The 17,210-nt window shown below is 36.3% G+C and overlaps 1 protein-coding gene across 9 annotated transcripts in view; it reads right to left on the bottom strand.

Annotated features, from left to right (window-relative positions):
* The window catches only part of LOC105367902 (LIM domain and actin-binding protein 1), a 123,223-nt gene that overhangs the window by 64,269 nt on the left and 41,744 nt on the right, over positions 1-17,210 (bottom strand). For all 9 annotated transcript variants that reach the window (XM_011506749.1, XM_011506754.1, XM_011506750.1 and 6 more), the window contains exon 2: positions 7,428-7,514. In XM_011506749.1, the coding sequence (XP_011505051.1) occupies positions 7,428-7,466 (39 nt within the window). In that variant the 5' untranslated portion in view covers positions 7,467-7,514. The remainder of the gene's footprint in view (positions 1-7,427; positions 7,515-17,210) is intronic.

Raw genomic sequence — 17,210 nt, 5'->3', positions numbered from 1 at the left:
TAGTTTGAGTTTAAACGGTATCAACAACCGAGAATTACAATTCAGCATTACATTTCATTTACAACGAGCTCACATGCTCTCACGCGAATACTATTATACTAGCATTAGTATTTTGAAAGGAAGGTCATAGATAAGCAATGCCTTCGATCGATTTCTTTTCGTTAACTATTGTTTTTTAATTGTGGTCCAACAATGAGTCGGAGCGATGATTACCTTTAAATCAAATTTCCTAAGGACTTACGTACAAGGACGACGTCGCAAGGAAAGCTCAATCGGATTTACAGGACGACGGATGAAAGACATTAACCAGCGGGATGAGTTGGGAATTAATTATCAGGTCCAGGGTCCAGTGGTAATTGCCAAATTTAGACAGCATTATTCGAAAGAAGAAGAAGAAGAAGGAGAAGAAGAAGAAGATGAAGAAGATGTAGAAAAGAAAAAAAAAACAATATTGGAAATAAAAGAAAATAGAAGGGCAGAAAACAATTGAATTGAAATGATAAGAGAGCGGTGTTTCTTAATGTAATAAACTTTGAATAAACTCACTGCGAAAATCTACAAAGCCGTTAGAGAGCGTCGATAGGTCGTAAAGCATCGGTCACGAGCTCTCGTCCACAAATTGCAAATAACCAAGAGAATCGCAGTTGGAAAATCCGAAAATGTCTAGCAGATGTTATACGCACAGAGAGAAGGAATCTTATCAAACTGGTGAGTAGCGCACACAGTGGAATAAGGCGATGGCGCACTTATACACAGTCGCACTGCCCGCATCTCCCGTGCAGGAGGAAAAGGCCGAGCGTGTAAACGAGTTCAACGGACCCGGAGGAGAAAAGGCGCGCGGCTCTGCTCTTCACTCATGTATACATAGCTCGTACGCATGCCCTCCTCGTTATTACGCATTACGCGTGTGCGTGGAGACGCATGCACGTACCCACGGACGCACGCACGCACGCACGCACGCGCACAGAATAGGCCCACACGTAGGATAGCCGAAAATGCGCGACTGGAAAACTAAGGACTGCGAGAGACTTCGGAGTCGGGATATCGTGGTAGCGGCTCCCCTGCTTCCTGCCTCGTCGCTCTTGGGTACTTCCGGTTCCTGGGCAGAAGACCATGGGCCAGTCTTCTTGGTTAACCAGGGGCCCAAAAAGTCGCTATGAGAGTGAGCGAATAGAGTAAGAGAGAGAGAGAGAGATAAATAGATAGATAGATAGATAGAGATAGAGAGAGAGAGAGAGAGAACAAGAGCGAGAGAGAGAGAGAGAGAACAAGAGCGAGAGAGAGAGAGAGAGAACAAGAGCGAGAGAGAGAGAGAGAGAGAGAGAGAGAGAGAGAAGAGATGAAGTTGTGCAGTGCACGGCTGAGGCCACTACTAACGTCGTCGGCCTTGAGGCGATTAAATGGGCTGGTAACGCACACCAGCGCCGCGTCCGAACGGGACGAACCTCCGTACCTCTCGCTCTTGTTCTCTCTCTCTCTCTTTCTCTTATCCGGCAAGAGTCGCCGCGGGAAACCCGTTCGCTTGCGATCCTTGCTCCGCTGTTCTCTTCGGAACCCGAGCGGAGATGGTTTTATACACCCGCGTAAGCGGCGCTTGTGGAACCCCCTCCCCTCACCTTCCGGACTTTCCTCTATTGTTTCGCCGTATTCGTGACGCCACGCGATACCTAGCAAGAGCCTCTTACGAATGCCTTTGAACGCCGGTATATTTGTTTGGGTGTCGGGAGAATCGTTGTCGCGAGCTACATTTAAATGAATTTTCACTTTCTACGAGCAAGAGGTTTTTTTGTGCATTTGGACCTTTCTTCACTATCTTCGTAGTTACATATATAAATGCCAAACTAGTGACATTTAATGATATGCGAACAATAGACATTTTAATGAAAACGAGCTCGAAATGAGTGTATTGAGTTGTATTTTCCTTAAAGCTTTTTTTCTTTGTTTTTCTTTGTTTTTTTTTTTTTTTTTTCGTTTAATAAAAATACACAGTCGCTTAAATATAATAGACAGATAAATGTAATAATCGAATATCGAAGTCGCATTAAAGAAATGCCAAAAATAAAAAGACGGAGTACATTGACGAACAAACAAAAAACAATAAAGAAGGTAATTTTGGAAAATATTTACAACATTCTCTAACAAAGATAATATCATTTCTGTTTGAGTAGCATTTATCATTCCCAACCATTTAAGGATACATATTAACTACGCGTGTATATATATTTTACGTTTATTGCCGTGGAAGTATGCGCACTTACACCACCATAACCAGCTCAAAAGAACAATGAAATGGAAAACACATTTCGTTTCACATTTTAACCTCCGAATTGACAGTGTATATTAATTTGAGCTAATAATATGCTGAGCTGCAATTTTTATGCAAGCATAATCTTATATACAAGCTTTTTGCTCCATTGTTTATTATTATGGCTCGCTGACGATGATATTTGTCTTCCTATGCGCGACAAGAATTGCCTTAAATATCATAGCTCACTGCACCGAGGCCAGCGCAAGACTTTTTCATCTTGCACGTCGTATTTATAAAGTCGCTTAAAAGCTGGCATTTATGTTGGAACTATAGAACTATAGAAAAGCTGCGCACCGTTATATCGGTCCAGCCGTTTATAAATTAGTCAACACAAAATTCTCCTATTCCCCTATCCTGCTTTTTGCGATGTAAATCCTCGAAAATCGTGGCCAACACGTCGATGACAGCCAAGGGAATTGGGAGAATAGGGCGTTTCCCCAGAGGCCAAGGGGAGAGAGGAGATCAGGATTTTTAGCGGGTGTGTATGTTGTCCGTCTGTCGTCGCAGCCGCTGCCGGGCGGGGGGGGGGGGGGGGGGGGGGGGGGGGGGATAATCTCGCACTAACTCCTTACAAGTAGCAAGAGCAGCCCTTTTTAAAGTCGCGTAACGACCGCAATGGCCTCGATCTACGAGTTGGCCTCGTCGAGGGGCACGTCCTGCCCGGCCCGGATAGGTCATTTCCGCGGGAGCCGTGGCCAAGATTGGTCGAGAGGGGGCTCGGTGAGGCCCCGCGAACTGCGCTTCACCTCACGAAGCACAACGAAGTAGCGTCGGCCCGATGAAAAAAGAGGAAGGGGGCCCCCGCGTTATGGGTCGCGCGCTACGAAAGAGCTAATAAGGTAAGGTGACGGTCAAACATCGTCGCTTCCACTCCTCTGGGGGCTTCCCGTACCCGCTCTTCGCACTTCTCCCCCATCTCCCCCTAATCAATCGCTCCAAAATCACCCGCCTTTGATTGCACACTTAATATCCTCATTATTTGTTATATCGCTATTATTGCTGACCTTCGGTTTGTCGTTACGAATATGTAAGCGAGTGGTAGGCTCGCGCGTGCCCGATAATCGCTCATGCCGGAAAAGTCCCCAGGCGCCCCATATTTGCAATAAGATAATAGTTTACTTAAATATCCGGCAGGCGAGCAGTCAGCGCGTTACATTATCATTGGCTTGGACTTGCCGATAGATTATTTCGATCGTGCCTTATGCTAGGGTTAATAATAGGGTTGTCTAACCTTTGAGTTGCAAAAATGTTTCAAGATCTTCACGATCACGATCACAAGAAAATCTTAATGAAAGCTTGGCTGGTCGATAATTGATTTACTTAAACTCTTCCTTTCCTTTAGGCTTGCCCATCGCCTACTGTCTATGTGGCTTTTGCTCCTGCTGCTACCGCTACTCGATTCTAATGACTGCCAATTGTCCAGGAAACGCAATGCGATTTCAAGCAAGATCGGCACGATCTCGCCTTTACATTTCATTTTTATAATGATATATTACAACTTTAATCGCACAAATTTGCGGGTACTTAAAGGGCTTCTCGAAAGCTTAGATCAACAGCCTCTCGTCCCTTACCACGCTATCATTATTTACAATCGGGATACATCCATTTCATCATCATCATCATCATCATCATCTTCTTCTTCTTCTTCTTCTTCTTCTTATTCTTCTTCTTTCCCTTCTTTTTCTCTCAATGTTTGCATTGACGATTTGTTGGGCTAATCAAAACCAAAGACTACTCGAATTTTCTTGTTCATGGTCCACCGATCGAGGGGATGAGTCGTTGGCTTCGTCATCGGCAGCGATAATAACCTACGGCCGCGAAAACTAATTTCAACGAGAACCAAAAGCCGGGGAGCCACGGCAGGCCGGGCATCGTCCCTGACCGTTCCTGATCGTTGACTCGCACATCGCCGGGTCGCCACACGTTGCAAGTAACAAGCGATACACGAGTATCGACCGCGTGCGCTTCGAATGAGCGATCGGCTGGGATCGGTAAAGATGGCGCGGGATTGGCCGAGTGTCTGCGGCCCGCTGGAGGAGCCGACCAATTCGCCTCGTAACCTCGATCGGAGCGAACGAGCGAGCGGACGGGCTCTGCGAAAGTGGAGGGGCGCAGCAGTACGGAGGAGCACAAGGCGTATATTATTATGCCTCCTTCCACGAAAATATCGGCCGAGAGCAGCGGCAAAGGAGTCGCGGCCGATTGTTAGCCGTCACTTCCGCCGAGAATCCCCGACACGTGCGCTTTTCCTTCTCCTTGGACGTTTTGGGAGGGTACGTACGTGCCCGGCCTTTCCAAATAATTCGCAAAAAATTCGCTTCCGAAGTGAAAGCTCCAATTATGTGTGCATTTGTGCGAATTGGTCGTTCGGGGATGGGAGGGGGCGGAGGGTTGTGGGCACGATTGTGGGATTGATTAACAGCTGTTACAACGATCCGTAATCATTGTTGTTGTGTGCATTTACATTAAGGAGTATAATCATTGTGTGGTTGAAGTGAATAATAGAGCGAGGTCGGTGAATTTCTTCGGTCGTTGGATCGGAGGAATTTGGAATGCCATTACATCGTATAAGATGCTCTACTTGGTATTGCACGCTATTATTATCAATCAACATTTTCGTATAAAGTCCTTTCTATTTAAATAGTCATTTAAGACAATTATATGCAAATCGATCAGCATTCGTATAAAAAAAAAAATAAATAAATAAAAAATAAAAAATAAAATAGGGAGTGGGGAATAATTTCGTCACTCGAAGAAACTATAAAAGAGGGATGAAAATTATTGCATCGAGAATTTAATGGATTAATTATAGGGGTCTCTTTATGCGTTACGATGGCTTTAAATTTCCAATCGATAATTATTATAATTTCCTATTAAAATGTCCAATATGGGATTGTTGTATAATAAAGTATTAGCTGTGTACGGAAAATACGCTTTCGTCGAAGTGCTTAAAAGAAATTAATGTCATCGATTAAGTCGTCGATCGGCTTATTGACGGTAAGTTGAAATTTTCAAACGTAGAAAACTTTAATGATAAGAATTTCATTGACAAACTGTTATTGAGATAACATTTTGTTAGGCTAAATGGAAGCATTAGATGATATTTCGGAACAATTGTTAAATTGACAATGAACACTTATTAGAAGTAAAGTCCAATCACACGTAAAAAAACTTTTTTGCATTTACAAAAATAAACAATAAGGCATTTAGGAAAATGAGAAAAAAAATTGAGGAAAAAAAAAACAAAAAAAGAAAAAAAAACCAACACAATAGAAAACAAAAAACAAAAGAACCAATAAAAGCACAAAATCACGTATCACGCAACAAAAATTGTATACGTACATATAAAGTGACAATTACGCACATTTATCTATAAAGTATAAATTTATTTTGATTAAATAACCAGCTGCCGAATTTGGTAATAATACATAATGAAAGCCAATCTATCATTATCGAAAATTCAATATCGCGACATTACTAAGAAAAGAGATTTAAAAAATTTTAACATTCATTATGCCTCGACTTAACTTAGTTAAGCAATAAGAGCTGAAAATCTATGGCTGTTTAAAGTTTTCCTCGTATCGTAATTATTATTGTTAATAACAAATAAAGCCAAACTTACATCATCGCATGCGTTAGAAATGTCGCTAATTTCATCAGGCGTTGCTAACGGGGCAACTTCCTCGCTCTCGTCCTCCAATTTGCTCTTCTCCAAATAATTTTCAAAGTGACCCTCTTGACTGTAAAAATTATCACTACACTCGTTCGTTTTATCTTGCAGACTTTCATCCCCCAGTGCAACGAGACTATCTGTCTGTGTATCTTTCACGGCCTCCTCGACGGTTATCCAACTATCTTCTTGATTGTTAAAATTCGTCTTGAGCTTGTAATCGGTGACATCCACGGTCGAGTGATTATATGCGGAATTCTCTAAATTTTCGTCATTATCGACGAAATTCCCGGATCCCTCGGTCTCGGTAGAATAAAACGAGCATGCCTTTTCATCGACGCCCGAAGCCTCCTTTAATGATATTGGCCCATTTTGATCGAACGCTTGTCCAAAGCCAATATCCTCTTTGTCGTCTTGCGTACTATTCACTTGGTTGCTCTTCGTTTCTTGTTCAATGAAGTTCTCGGTACATAAGCCTTCACTGTGTTGCGAACTCTTCCGAGCTCTGACGTCACACTCTCGATGGTCAATTTCATTGATACAAGCTGAATCATCAGCATCCTCCTCTTCCTCATCCTCCTCCTCATCCTCCTCCGCGTTATCTTGCATATCCTTACGCGTACTTTTCTCATTCGTCTCGTGAAGTTTAACCTTAACGGGGAAGAGATCATCGCTATTATCGTTAGACTGTACGAGTATCTCGTCCTGGAGGTACTTGTCAGCCGATATTACCGACTGGTGACTCAATTCTTTCGACGAGTCATCATCCGTCGTGTCCTCGACGATGCAAGAGTCGCTAAGCGTATTTATCGATATTGGTTGATCATCGTCAAGAAGAAGTTCGTGTTCATCGAGATCCTCGATCGTCGTCATATCGTTATCTATTGTCTGATTCACTTGGCTAAACGCCGCCTCATCCTTCGTCTCATTAGCATCGCTAATGTCCGGACATTCGACAATTTCGGAAATGTCGTTTACATCTGGACTTACGTGTCCGTTTGAATACTCGTAGGGCTCCCCGATAACGGTATAATGCTCTATCTCGTTAACTATGAACTCTGCATTTATGTCAATGGTGTCCTGCCGAGGCTCCAAAATAATTTTCTTTGTAATTTCTGGCTGCGACGTCGCCATCTCACTCGGCTCCTCCTCGTCCGTATCATCGGAGTTCCCTGCGTTCGCGCATATTCTCAGGGCAAGTTCACTCTCAATAAGCTCCTGAAGGCTCTTATCCTCTTGCGAATCTAACTCGTTGCGCGTATTATTCGCTAGGATTAGGTCATCGTCGTCTTCTTCGTCGTCAGTCGGCGAGCACATAGTTATTAGCTTGTTATTACTCGTGTTGCTTAGACCGTTATGGTCCAGATCAATCAAGCCGTTGTTAGATTGCACACCGCACACATCGCTCATTTTAGTCTTGCCAAGGCTGTTTACAGTATTATTACTTACGACGTTCATGGGTTTGTTCTTCGTCGCCACGTCCGCCATTTGTGCAGCGGCAAGGGCCGTCTCGGGAGTCGTACACCTTCACGCGATCTGAAAACCCAGACAGAATAAAACGATTAGTATTGTAATTGGAAATTGTTGGTTTAATTTGTCGCATTGCCGCTTATCGTATAAGATATAAGACGCTCTAACATGTATTATGCCCGACCCTATTATAATTAGAGTTATCGCATTCGCAATAGCGCGATTGCGTCGATATTGGATAGGATTCATTTTTATTAATGCTTTCGTTCGTTAGACAAAAAAGAGTTCAATTTCCGCTCGGTTGCAATACGCATGCCGTTAACGTTGTGAAATAAATAAAGTTTGAATACGATAAGTTGAAGGATCGATCGGCCATAGAAAGATAGACGCTCGATACAATTTGCATTATTTGTTGTGCGTATAAAAGTCGTAATATCACTTTACTTTACATAGAAGTAAATGCAAGTTGGTGGTATTTATGTTAAGTTAATTCGTACGTATCGGCGTGCATTAGTACTTTCATAGCGAATACGCTTTCTTTTATAATGCATAGTTCACAAAAATAATTCCTCGTATGGAATTAATTTCTCTATTATAACCCATTAATCTACATCCGTTCGATTTCTCGAATTGCTTATAATTATCCCTAAGAAGTAGACATTTAAATCAAAGAGGACGCGATTACGACAAACGGAGCTAGGGAAATTGTAGGAAAAGAGTATGCACATTCTTTTATTTCCTAATCGATTAATGATACCATTATGAATCACCAAGCTCTTTAAAGAAAAAAAAAAAAAAAAGAAAAAAAAAGAGAAAAAAAAGAAGAAAAAAAGAAGCAAAAAAAAGAAAAAAAAAATAGCCTTACCTACTTCTAAAGATTACCTACTTAAGAACATTGTCCGGATAATGGAAAGCGACATGTGGTAAAATATGTCGAGAACGGTGCGAGTAACTTTGAACCGTTGGCATGAAAAATTCCGTTAAAAATCACATTGAAAAGCTACGTCGAGCAGGCTGATGAATTTCCACGGCATACTTCGAAAACAATCCGATAATGAAAGATTGTCGATGCTCGCCGTCGTATGGCTAATTAAGTACTATTAGCGCCTTAGGCATACAATGATCGCCGAGTCAGTGCACTCTCGAATAATAATGAACGCCGTTGCGTGGGGCTAAATATAAAAAAGTAAGCGAATAGCGCTTCGCTCCTCACTGTGTGCCAGCCAAGTGCGAAACACATCTCCTCCTTGTCTCCTCTCCTATTTGCCACGTGCGCACTCAGGTTCGTTTACCTTTTTAGCGCGGCGCTTTAATTAAACCTGTTTTTTTTTTTTTTTCATTTTCTGACCTCGTGGATTATTGTTTATTTCTCGGTATCGTATCAGTGCGCACCTCTCGCTCCTTTAATCGCGTCGGCAAGCAAAAACTACATTGCCTGCAAATTTTATCCGTGCCCAGTGTGCAACGTTCAAGAAAGTGTCTACGATATAATTTCGGATAATTCGACGATTTCTTAAAGATTTGTTCCTATCCAATGTGAATTTTGACTAATTTCTTACCTACATAAGGCATTACATGAAAATACTGCACATTCTGAAAGTTTAACCTAAATTTTATAAATAACATTAAGGTAAGGCTTGTGAGCGAATATTTTCAGTAATAGGTACACATGTTTCGGTAACACATAATAATAACTATATTAAATTTATCTACATAACAATAAATTATCTGATTCATAACTATATATATATATATATATATATATATATATGTACATAACAAAAATATAATTGTTAGAGTGATAAAGTCCTAAAGTGGATCAAACTTATTAAAAATTATTATAAATAAAACAATTAATAATGCAAAGTAAAACTACCGTCTAAAAATCTTATTATACAAAAATATAATTTAATTTTTATAATTAAAGTAGTATTGGTTAATAATTTTATTGTAGTAAATTAATTTTATTTTATCGTTGTAATTATAACTTTTACACATATTTAAATATATATTAATAATTCAAGTATAGTTGATGCAAAGTACAAGTACATAAACAATTGAAGAAGCCAATTAATTGCTTAATTCCAGGAGGTTTAAAATGAAAAAAAAAAAATTTACCTCTACTTTTGTGTATATTATTTAAAATCTTAATCATATAACTGGACTTATGAATAATAATATATGTTAGAATATTTTGATTGATTATTTAAAAATAAAGAATATTATCGTTTATTCGTAATATAACAATTAGGTGGAATAACATGGGCATTCATGGTAATTGAACAATTATTTTTAATTTATTCTGTCTTCAGTCATTAAAACCTTTGACGAACAGTAAAAATAATGAAATCTCTATATTTTGATAAATTCAAATAATACATAAACTCTCTTGAATTTTACCTTTAAATAAAAAATAACAGCTATCTAACTTTTATAATGTCGATTTCCTATACATACATGATTCTCTATTTATATGGTGAATTAATTTTGTAATAGTGCATTTACACACACATCAATATATATTTCAATTCATTTTAATATGAAATAAATATTTAAATAATGTATATTCTAAATATATAGAGTTAAAGATATCACTATAATAATAATAAGAATATATATTAAAATAAATACAATATACTTTGTTGTGTACATTGCCATTTGCTAAAATAAGCATATGAGATCGAGTACATATTTAAATTATATCAATGGGTCGCCATTTATAGGTAAATGTAACACCTACAACGAGAATAGGCAAAGGTACAATTTAAGATGTGTCGACGGTTCCTTTGTATAGTATTTTAATTAATCTGGAATTATTTTATGTAACGTATAGCTTATAATATGCAATCAAAACTTTGTACATTAATTTACTATACACATATTATTAAAACTATTATTCTTAACTCTATTTAATATCCCTACATATAAATTCGTTATTATTTAATTTGGAAGATTTCGGTTTATAGAATAAATAAAAATTAATGATCGTTGAAAAATTTGCAACCCCAATTTTACTATTAGAGAGGATATTTTAAAAATTGGAAAGAAAATTTGGGATAAAAGGAATTAACTCGACGACATATTTATTGGCTTTTAAACAAATATATATATATATATATATATATATATATATATATATATATATATATATATAGATGTATATTATTTGAATTCAAATAAACAAATTGGAGATACAAATTACTTAAATACGGGCAGAAATATCTATCGTAGTTATAAATATTATATTGAAAATATTTTTGCCAATCTACGTAAATTTCATTGCTACAGACGTATGCTATAAATAATATAAAATTTGTTTGATTATAAAAATTTTTTTATTTGATAGAGTTGTTATGTGAATTTCTTAGAAATTCAAATCGCCTTTGATTATAATAATTTTATATACATTAATTAATTTATTAATTGAGCTAATTATTGATTTCTTTAAGGTTGAGAAAAAAAAATTGTTAAATGTAATTGAAAGTCTATTTAGTATGAATTCTTGCTGGATAATTTAATTCGGAGTTTCATTATATGCAAATTCTTCATTCATTCAATAAATATTTTCCAAAATAAATTTGGATAATTGTCATATTATTTTCATACGCAAACATTGTTATAATGAATTTGTAAGAAAATCCCATTGTGTGCATTGACTTTGAATATAAAAAAATTTTTTTGTCCTGAATAATAACATTCTCAATTTAGGAAAAACGATCGAGGTTGACCCTGAAATTGTTAAATTTATTGAAAATTTGAAGGTAATGGAACTTATAACTTTTACTATATTCAAATTAAATGTTATCAGGATGTTGCCTTACAGTTTACTAACATATTAAGGATTTTCAATACAATTCGTCTGCTATTTGCCACACAATCTATAATCTAAAAGCCTCTGGATCACTCCTCATGTAAAACAATTAAAAAATAAGCAAAACCGGGAGCCATATAATGTTACGCGTGCGTGGAGTTAAGAATTTCCAATAATCCTCGGTCGAGTTTTGCCTTCCTCAGCGCGAGAAAGAGAGCGAGCGAAGGATAAAAAGATGAAGTGCGATGGAGGGGGTGGTAGGGAGGGAGGTAGGGAGGGGGGAGGGGAGTGCAGGAGGGCAGGCGCGTTGTTGGCCGAGAAGCCAAAGCTCCTATTATTAGCCATTCCGGCCCACTGGTATTTATGCATAAGTCGTCGTGCACATGCTCCCGCGCGCTTATTCTCAAAAACGAAACCCGAAACTGATGGCCACGAAGTGCTAACGTGTCGTCGAAGGTATGCCCCGTCAATTTTTTGTACCTTCTTCCTGAATCAATTTCTTCGTATCTGTTATAGGCTTCGTATAAACTGTCGATGTGTCGTTGATTCCTCTCCTCGTAATACTTGCTTCGATAATCTGCATAAGTAATAACTATTTTAAGGGGTGGACTAATATCACAAAGCTTGAACTGATTGTTGTTACCTTGAGATTACGTATTTGCCGAATGCTTTGAAACGAACATTTTATTGAGAAAAATCAGAGCAAATTGGCACTTCATTGATAGGAATTTTCATGTTCTCTGTGTGCTGTTTTAGTTTCTATTTTTGACTTGAGCTTACGTTTGCTTTGAATATAGAGTAAGTATTACTTGTATGTCAAACTTCCGGTGCTTTATGATTGACACTTCTAGTGCTTATGAATTATATCTTTAAAGAATGTAATTTATATATTATATTTGATAAATCAATATACATATTAGTCTGAATATTTTCTACTTACTCATCAATTTTTATTTACTGATTTATACTAATATCCTATATAACATCCTTTCCAATATCTTTCTTTATAACATCTCTTTTACATTTAATAAGCGTATGAATAAATAATTTAATCATAATCTCCTAGAAATTATGAATAACATTAAATCTTTACTAATATCATAACTCTTTCCGGCAAATTTCAAACTAAACAATACTTTTAACTCGATGGCTTTAAATTGAAATATTGTAAATATTATTAAATCCTCGGCTTTCTTATTATATAATATTCCATTTAGAATAATATCAACAACAACAATAACAACAACAACGACGACGACGACGACGACGACAACAACAACAACAACAACAACAACAATGATATCGATTTAATACAATTAGATTAATTATGGTTCCTTGTATAATCAAATTAATTCGTGCTCAGTGCGAAAAATGGTGAAACCGGAAAGACGTTTTGTTGATTTCTACTATTACTATTATTTAAAATGCTTTGAAAATGAATAGCATTACCATCACCATAACATTTACAGAAGCTTCAAATTTAAAATAGTATTAACATAATACAACATTGCTGTTTAACATTATCTAAAGTTCAAAAAGTTCTAAGACAATCTATTATTATTCTTCTTTATTTAAATAGAGTTGGAAGTTAAAATAAGGACATGCTGATATTAGAAAAAACGGGATATAAATATAATGAATTAGAACATCGCCTCATTCAATTATCGTTTCTTACTTTAATGTTATTATTTAATCTTGAAAATCTCACAGCATCGGAGCTCTAATAGAAAATGCCTTCATTGTGTACATATAAACGAACAAACGGTCGATGAAAGAAGAGAGAGAGAGAGAGAGAGAGAGAGAGAAGCGGAAATAGCTGTTTCATCTAAACTTCTAAGAGCACATGCTATTAAATAAATAATGAATACCTATTCTCTTCTTTATCTTAATTTTATTTTTTGAGTTACTCAAAACATAGTCCCTATTGGTATAACTGCAATAAGTTGAAATTAGCATACAACATTATAAACCAGCCTTGTCAGCCACTGGCATGTTGGTATCCGCCAAACACTTGCTCATCTATACATATATGGGGCTTACATCAATGGATACACAAATAATTAAACTGTCCGATAGAATCTCACCTGGAGCTAAAATAGGCTTTAGTAGCGCTAGGTATTTATATTTTTGGATGTGTAGTGTCGAGGGAAAGAAAGAGAGGGACGGGGGTATTAAAAAGAATTTAAAAAGAAAATTAATAAGTAATAATTTAAGTATTTATATATCAATTTTTGTTAAATTAATTTTGCCATTAAATTAATGTGTTTTAACGGGGTTCCGACGAGTTAATTTTATGCACAGTTTAAGAACATTTATTATTCAGATAAAATAATTGCCTACAAAATTTATTTCTTATAATCATTTACTTTTAACTTTATCCAATATAATTATGACAGATATTTATTTGTTCAGAGACTGTATATGATTTATTAAGATATTTGATCCATTAGATAAATAGTAATATTTTAATAAGTATTAAACTTTAGCAGCTTATAATTATTTTTATATTTTACAACTGATAATGTAGTTTAAAATTTTTGTAATTTAAAGAGCCTTTAGCAGCTTATATTGTAAAATTTTCTTTGCCCTATATATTTACAAAAAAAATTATATCAATATAATAAACCTTTATGTCTCGTTTACGTCTAACGAAGCCATTTACTTAAGCAATTTTTTTTATGATAAAATTAAAATAATTTGTAAAAAAAAAAAAAACTCCAAATAAACAGCAATGCTGCAATTAAAGTTTTTATAACTTGAATGTCTCAATAACATATTTTACAATCATCTAAATGGAAATGTAAAAAATTCGAGGCTCTAACATTTTATTCGTAGCTTAATTTGTATTATTTTTTTTTTTTTTTTTTGAGGCTTTTGTCACGATTCAAATGACTTTTTCCTTATGATTTTTTTCGATATTTCTAATGTATTAGAATTTAAAATCGATGTTTCTTGAATGAGAATGCAATCTTATTTTTTTAATCTTATCCGAGACTTTAGACTTTCTATTATGCATTATTATTATTACGACATTAGACGGAATAACAATTCATAAGATTCAATCTCCATAGGTAAAAGTTTCAGGTAAATGTTCAATTTTCATAATAATACCAACATTAAAAGTATTTTACAAATAAATGTTAAAAATACTTAATTCCTATAATTGTAATGGAATTACGAATTTGAAATAATATTTTGCGCAATCCACGTTTTAAATATATTTAATAAAAATGTGTGATAAATATTGAGAAAAGCAATGGTTAAATGTATTTCGAAACTCTTAAAAGTATTATTTATTTGTTAATAATTTGATAATGTGTTTTAATGTTTTAATCTTAAGAATAATTGCATTGATGAATTACGAATTAACATTCGCAGAATCTTGAACTATTGAATTTTTTTTTAATTATTCATAAGGATAATTTATATATTGATCAAGTATATAGTAAAGAATAATTATTTGTTAATCCGTTTTTTTTCCCTTTTTTTCTCCTTTCCGTACTAATAAATTTGAATAATAATAGTTGGTACGATTATAACATGTATTATTTATTTGTTGACGGCTTAAAAGAACAACCGTCCTTGAACATACGGTTGGACGGTCTTACGAGTTAGGCAACACTGAGCGCAGTTAATTCTTGGATGGATAATCATCATTTGCTTGCCTCGTATGTATCCTGTACGCATGATAATAACAATCGAAATTCAAAATCTCCTAATCCGGCTAATTGTTAAAGTAAATGCACGACGGGAAGTAAAAATTTTGATTTTCGTCTTTTATTGATAATTAAGACTGGACTGTTAATTTAAATAACGTTCGACCTTATAAACCGTAATACATTACCGTGGATCATCGCTACATCGGTAGAATTTACCAAGCTGAATAATCTTATTCGGTAGCGTACACCTTCCCGGATGCCATGGTATTTACGCAACAAAGTCCAAGAGCTCGACTAATGATAAATTTTACTTATAAGTCTCGACCATTGGCAGGAGCAATGTCACGAATATACAGTAGCAACGTTGCATATTTCAATAACGAATATTGCGATTTTATCAGTACATTCTATTCGTACTCAATAAGTCACAATTTCCTCCCCCATTGGTCAGGCCGATTGCCGCTCGATTAAGCGTCGGTTCGTCCATGTCCGTATAGGGTATGCGAGTGGCTCGCGATTCTTTTTGCGAAATCGACACCGCGGCTACTAAAAGCGCAAACCACGTGGGCGGTGCGCGCATAATAAACTGTCGAAGCATTTTCTTCCTTCTTGATAATAAAGGCACCGGGTTTTCTATTAGGCTCGCATATGCGAGAGATCCGCCAAGGCATATCCAAGTCGCCGGATATCGGCCGCAAATTAGGATACGTAGAGGTACGCGCGAGAATTACGCTCACCACAAGATTTACGACGATAGATATTTTTCCTTTTTTCGCGAGCCATTACTCACTTCCACGTATGAATTATTTTTATTGTCTATTGATGTCAGTGCGACTGACTTGGTTGCCTTTCGCACACTCGCGTAGTTTCTTCGCCTAGTTCTAAGCGCTACCTGTACCTTTTGTGCAAATATCTTCTTATAGGGAACACGTGTATGAATGTGTTAGCACGTTAGAGATTACACAAACTGATTATCCAATCTCAATGTCGTGTACCGATCGAAAATCATATTATGTAGAAGATATTTTTATGGAAAATATTTTTCATATCAATCTATTGACTGATACAAATAAAAGTCATGGGGTAGATTGGTACGAAGTGGAAAAACAACAATAAGATGCATGCATCATGATTATTGAGTGTAAAATTTAATTTTATTAAAAAATAAACTTGATAAAATTTGCAAGTAATTTTCTATCGACTATTTGATTGGCTCAAAATGTTTTTAAGCACTTCGAGGCATATTCGATGCTGTCATCTTTTTTATTTTTCTTTTTTTTTTCTTCTTTTACCAACCAACTCTCACATGTACAATTAAAAAATTATCTAATTTAAGCATTGGCCAATTAAATAATCTTTAATGTTTATTTTATCTCGGTATGCGATAAATATTGCAACGAAAGTGTCCGTATATTAGAATGTTTAACTTTATCTATTTGGCTATGCATGCATCATTGCGCTTAGCTAAAGTGTATTGATATCAAAGCGATTACTTGTAATAATTTCATACTAGAAATATTTTATAAATATTTTAAGCACATTAATATAGCCAATATACGATTATTACTTCAATTATTAGATAATGCAATAATGCAAGCGCTCGATGCAATAAGATAATATGAAAATTATCCTATCATATAATCGTGAATTTTTCAACAAAATATTATTCGGCAGATTTTTCCAAATATAGACCAAACGATTGTGAAATCTGTCGGAAATTGTGCTAAGAGTCCAAGCATTCTTCCAAATTCTTAAAATATTCTTAGTTCATAACCGCTCGTGCGTTCCCTCGCGACTAAGTTTTTTAATTTTTCTGGCATTTTTTTGCTTTCCCCACCACGTGTAACGAACATCGCATATGGAAACCGACACTCGCCTCCGCGTTCACGCGCACATCCCCATCGACAGGGAGTAGTAAAGTAACCAGTCAGTCCGCTTATCTTTGCATGTCCTCAACAAAAAAAGCCTTGGCTCGATCTCTTTCGCGGGTTCACGACCGAGGATCTGGTTGCACTGCACGCGCTTCTCTCTTTCTCTCTGTCTTTCTTTCTTTCACCCTATTTTTAGAATGACACACTACCTCGATTCGACGATGTGCGCGACCGACTATCACTCGCTCATGCGAGTTTCTCCCGCACTGCTCGGGACCGCCCGCCTTCACCCGGAAAACCTATCCAAATCTGACCCCATCTCCCGGAATTTTTAACTTTTTTTTCCATCTTTCAGCTACAACATCCATAATACGTAGATCTTTATTTTTGTGCTCGAGAACTGAGCGGAAAGCCAGCAGGA

The sequence above is a fragment of the Ceratosolen solmsi genome, unplaced genomic scaffold (genome assembly GCF_000503995.2).
Source record: "Ceratosolen solmsi marchali unplaced genomic scaffold, CerSol_1.0 scaffold6, whole genome shotgun sequence".
NCBI lineage: Eukaryota > Metazoa > Arthropoda > Insecta > Hymenoptera > Agaonidae > Ceratosolen > Ceratosolen solmsi.
This window is presented reverse-complemented; position numbering and strand designations above follow the sequence as displayed.